Source organism: Vombatus ursinus, unplaced genomic scaffold, assembly GCF_900497805.2.
Source record: "Vombatus ursinus unplaced genomic scaffold, bare-nosed wombat genome assembly UNPS02013931.1, whole genome shotgun sequence".
NCBI lineage: Eukaryota > Metazoa > Chordata > Mammalia > Diprotodontia > Vombatidae > Vombatus > Vombatus ursinus.
This window is the reverse complement of record NW_020953709.1, coordinates 410,391-415,316: the sequence shown is the minus strand read 5'-3', so window position 1 is coordinate 415,316 and position 4,926 is coordinate 410,391. Positions and strand designations below refer to the sequence as shown.

The following is a 4,926-nucleotide window of genomic DNA, read 5'->3' as shown; positions in this document are numbered from 1 at the left end:
CCTGGGAAGTTGAACCCCAGCGAAGTTATACCAGGCTGTGCCTACCCAAACATGTCGTCAGACTTCACAGGCCTCCCCACCCTAAAGTATGACCTGCAAAACCATAAATGTCACTTGTTCTTTGTCTGGGTCCTGGTGTTTACCTTTTAGAGACAGAACTTCCACCCCAACATCAACACTATCCCCCCCCCCACCAAAGGCCTTAAGCTGGCTAAGAAGCCCAGTTGTGAAGGTTTAACAGGGATGGGCGCAAAGTAAAGGAGAAAGGGGGAGGATAGCAACAAGCCCAGACCCATAGGCCATTGTTCCAAATACCAGGGAGAAGGGGTGGGGGAGGAGTTTGCAGTTGACTCCTCCCCTTGCCCGTGCTCAGGAAACCAGGGCTAAGGCAAGGGGACCACACCCCCCAAACCCCTTCTGATTGGACAAAGCCAAGGTCAGCCCCTGCCAGATGGGGCAGTAAACCCCATGGGGCTATGAAACTTGGAGAGCCTGGTTCCCCATTAACCCTTTAGTGCTGGAACCTTGGTCTAAGAAGTTGAAAATCAAAACATCAATGGAAGGGAGCAAAGAAATCAAAAAGGAAAAGGGGAAGAATGATAGAGATGAATAATTACTAGGAAAAGAGAGGAAAACAGGGAAGTGAGGGATGGAGAGAAAGAAGGAAAGGGAGGGAAGAAGAAAACAAAGAGAAGGAAGATGAAAAGGGGAAAGTGAAAGGCAATTCAGGCATTCTTCCTCTTCCCAGGCCTCCATTCTGTCCAGACCAGCCATACCCTTATCCCAGGCACAACCCAATCCTTCAGCCTTCAAACAAACCACCTCCCCTACTTCCCAAGGCAGGACCCACTGTGTGTTCTGGTCCTTTCCTTCCCTTCCTCTTTACTTCCCCCAACACAATGTTTCTACCCTCCTGACCAAACCTCCCATACCTCCCACCTCCTGTTGTCCTCCCCATCTTCAAACTCACGTTTGGCTCTCCTCATCACATTCCTCCTCCATTCTACTCTTCTGCCGTGTGAAAACAAGCCCTAACCCCTCCATGCAGACCTGCTCCCCTATCTCACAATTCATCCCCCCCAGCCTGGGTCATGAGACCAGAGGAAACACCTGCAGAGACCTGCCCAAGCCTGAGGACGAGAGGGGAGGGGGAGAAGACTCACTGGCATTGCTGTCAGCCAGGCTATTGAGGCTGCTCGAGATGTCCCGTCTTCTGAAAAGGCACACAACCTTTGCCTCCACATTCCCATTTGCAGTCTAGGAAGAAAGGGCAAAGTGGTGGAAACTGGATGTTAGAAAAAGTAGATCTGTCTAAGGAAAAGGGGCCAGTAACAGGGAATATATTCAAAATAGGAAATATAAGCACTCACTGGTTTAAAAAAAAAGACCTCAAGGAATTATGTGCCCAAGAAGAGTGCTGCTCAGTCTTGGGGCCTCCCACCTAAGGAGCTCAGAACTAGGCCAGGGCCAAAATAAACTCAGCCAGGACACCTCAGGATGCAGGAGACAGTAAGGAGACCCCCTGAGAAGCACACAACTAGACAGGGCCCAAGGCCCTCCATTCTAACCAACCAGAAGAAGAGTAATACCCATATTGCCTAAAAATGATCAACCAGCCTTCACTTGTAAGCTCTAGTAAGGAGAACCCAGTCACTTCCTGAGGCTGCCCCTTTCACTCTCAGATAGCTCTGTAAACTAGAGCTTCTTGTTAGGAAGTCTGTGCTCACATTGAGCGGAAACCTACCTTTCCCCAACTTCTGCCCACTGCCCCATGGAGGCCATGTTGAGGAAGTGAAGCTGATAACCACCCACACAAAGAACAGGAGCCCCACAAAAGCATGTGTGCCTTATCAACCTCAGCACACATCCTCACAGACAGGTTTTGTCGCAATGATTCCCGAATCCTCCCTTCCTCCTGCACCCCCCCAACACACACACACACACTCTCTCACCTTATTGAGCTCCTCAATCCTCCTCACCAGGTAAGGATTGCTGGAGGAGTTCTCAAAATAGACGTAATCTGCAATGGGGAAGAGCCAAAGCCCTGAGTGAGAAGGGATGCAACAGGAAGAAAGGGAAAGGGTGGGGGTAGAAAGCCTTGAAAAGGAGGGGGAGAAGGGGAGCTGAGGAAGGAAAAACTGGGGACTGGCCTCCAGCCCGAAGTAAAAGCAGCAGCCAAAAGCTCTCTCGCCATCCCTCCCCAGCTTCAACCAATCAGCATTTACGCGTTCCCAGTACTGGAGAACAAGGCAAAACCCCGATAATCCCTGCCTGCTCTCAGCCCTCCTCATCCCAAAGGCCTGAAGTATCTTTTCAAAGACAAAAAGGACAATTAATCCGAAGAAGTCAGTGACCACCTTAATTCTGGGGATGCTGACAAGGCCAAGGGCAGTCCAGGAGCCGGGACAGCACTGAGTGATCCCATCCCAGCCCGGCCCGGCCCACCCTGATCCTTGGGAGCTCCTCTGGGAGGACCTGCCCCCAGGACTTGTCCTCGGCCCCCCTGCGCCTCTCACTGCTACCCCTCCACACTGGGCTCTCCGGAGGCTGAACCTAAGCTAACTCTGGAGGGCACGGGCTGTTGGCTCGGATCTGGGGCTCTGTCCAGGGCGCTGACGGGGAGGGTGGTGGACACACGGTGCAGGGAAAACCCAGGTCCCAACAGTGTGTCCAACACAGGCAGGATGAGCCCCCGAGCCCCGGCGGAGGAGGGAAAGTCACGGGGCTGCTCCAGGGAAGGGGCAGAGGACGTGTCTGCCCGGAGAAACTCCCAGTCCTGCCCCAACCGCTGGAGGCCCATCTGGGCACGAGTTCTGCCCCAGGGCAGCACTATCACGACAGGGGATCCAGAAACGAGCTCCGCCTGGGGGCGCTAGCACGCAGGGCAGCCCGGAACAAGCGGGGGGGGGGGCCAGGGGTCCCTATCACGACAGAGGTGGGGAAGGGCCCTGTCGCGATCTGGCTGAGCGTGCGGGCGGCGAGAGTTACTGCTTCGCCCCGCACAGCCGGGAGCCCTGAGCGCCCGGGCATTACTCCGGGCCCCCCCCCGCTGCGACCTGAGCGGTCAAGTTCATCCATTCAAGTCTCGTTGGGCCCCCCGCCCGGGACCCCTGAGACCCCCCCCCCGGGATGTGGGAAGGGGGTTGCCGCGCATGCGCCCTCCCCTACCGGGACCCCCGGCAAGGGTCTCCGAGCGCGCATGCGCCCTCCCGTGCCGCACCTCCCCACCCCCCCGTCCGCGCCCCCCCCAATTCTGCCGCCCCCCTCCCCGGCCCGGTCCCGGTGAGCTCGTTCCGATTCCGGCGGGGCCGCGGGCGCGCGGTACTCACCCCCCACCCGGTACATGTTGGCTGCCATGGCCGCCCGACGGGGCCCGCGGGCGCCCGGCTCGGCCGCAGGGAGGCCCCGGCGCTGCTCGGCCCTGCTCGGCGCCCCGGCCCCGGCCCCGCCGCCGCCTCAGCCCCGGCTCATCCCGCGCCGCCGCCGCCGCCGCTGTCTCCCGCCCAGGACGCGCCGAGGCCGGCGCCGGACCCGCTCGGCTGCTTCCGGTCCCCCGCCCCGCGTCCCGGGTCCCGGGGTTCGGTTCGTCCCGACGGAGCCCTTCCTCAACACCGAGCCCTTCCGGAACCCTTCCGGCTGCGCCCGAAGGACGGGCGCCCGCGCTTCGGCCACTTCCGGAGGCGCTTCGGCTCTTTCCGGCCCGCGGCCTCCGGCGCTCGGGCATTTCCGCCTCCTGGTCCGGGAGGGGCGGGGCCGGGAGGGAGGGGCGGAGCCGGGGCTTAACCCTTCCCTCCCCTCAGCTTCCCTCGGCACGTGGCTACGGGAGGGAGCGTTGGGCCAGGAATTTGCATGCCCTTTGCTTTTTATTTGCATGGGCCCCATCTTTTCTCCTCCTTGGTTGGTCTAGCCCCAGCCCGTGGACTCTTCACTGCGCCCCCCCCCTCCAGCCTGGTCAATCCAGGACCCTGGGAATGGGAATCGCCCTTAGGGAGGGAGCATCGCCTCCAACCCCATTCCTGATACAGAGGAGGAGACTGAGGCAGCCCAGAGAATGTCCTCTAACTTCCAATCCAGGGTTCTCTCCAACCCCACTCCATGCCACCCCCCAGCCTTTCACCGGCAGAAGGACACTCGGGAGGCTGCAAAGGGACTTTGCCTCTGTTTTATTGCCTCTGCACTGCTGCAGGGTCTGGGAGGAGGGCGGGGGCTGCTCGGCTCAGCCTGCGGTTCTGTACAGTGTTGGGGAGTCCCAACGCCCCTCCTCGCCCGGGAGAAGGCACGGAATGTAACGAAGTTGGGAGAAGAGGCTCCTGGTCCTTGGGACGGGGATGGGGGCAACGGGAGGTAGGGGGGAAAGCACCCTCTAAACCCACCCACTCCATCTAGTCGTAGTGGGGTCAGGCATCCAGCGAGGAGGCAGGGGAGAGGGAAGGGGTGCGGGAGGGCGTGGGGGGGGCTGGGCCAGGGCCCCCACCACCCAGCATGCGCCACTGGAAAATGCTCGCATCCTTTCCTCCCAGTGAGATGAGGTGAGAATCGTCATGAGTGAACCGGACACTGGTGACGTGGCTGCCGTGGCCTCCGTACTTTCGGCTGGGAGCCTAGGAGGTGGGGGAGGGGGAAACACATCTCAGAATGGGAATGAATAGGTGGAGTCTGGCCTAGGTACGTCGGATTTAGAGCTCTACAGAAGCTTAGCTACCACCATTTACCAAATGAGGCAACTGAGTCTCAGAGGAACCGACTTGCCCAAGGTCACACGGCCAGTAGTTAAATTCTAATCTCCTTACTCCAAGTCCAAATGCGCTTTCCACTTTGGGACAGCTGGAATGCCGTCTCCCTTGGAGTCCCCCACCCACTCTTCAGCGGCTCTGGACTGACTCCAGGTCTTGCACCCTTCTTCCCCTCCGCCACCCACTCTTCAGC

The 4,926-nt window shown here is 59.2% G+C and overlaps 2 protein-coding genes across 2 annotated transcripts in view; both read right to left on the bottom strand.

Moving 5' to 3' along the window:
* Positions 1 to 3,392, bottom strand: part of MTA2 (metastasis associated 1 family member 2) — a 9,097-nt gene extending 5,705 nt beyond the window's left edge. Inside the window, exons 1-3 of the mRNA XM_027858809.1 lie at positions 3,330 to 3,392; positions 1,953 to 2,020; positions 1,164 to 1,257 (exon numbers count right to left, since the gene is read on the bottom strand). Of these exons, the coding sequence (XP_027714610.1) occupies positions 1,164 to 1,257; positions 1,953 to 2,020; positions 3,330 to 3,357 (190 nt within the window). The 5' untranslated portion in view covers positions 3,358 to 3,392. The remainder of the gene's footprint in view (positions 1 to 1,163; positions 1,258 to 1,952; positions 2,021 to 3,329) is intronic.
* Positions 3,393 to 4,146: 754 nt separating this feature from the next.
* The window catches only part of EML3 (EMAP like 3), an 11,125-nt gene continuing 10,345 nt past the window's right edge, over positions 4,147 to 4,926 (bottom strand). Inside the window, exon 22 of the mRNA XM_027858805.1 lies at positions 4,147 to 4,601. Coding sequence (XP_027714606.1) covers positions 4,398 to 4,601 — 204 coding nt within the window. The 3' untranslated portion in view covers positions 4,147 to 4,397. The remainder of the gene's footprint in view (positions 4,602 to 4,926) is intronic.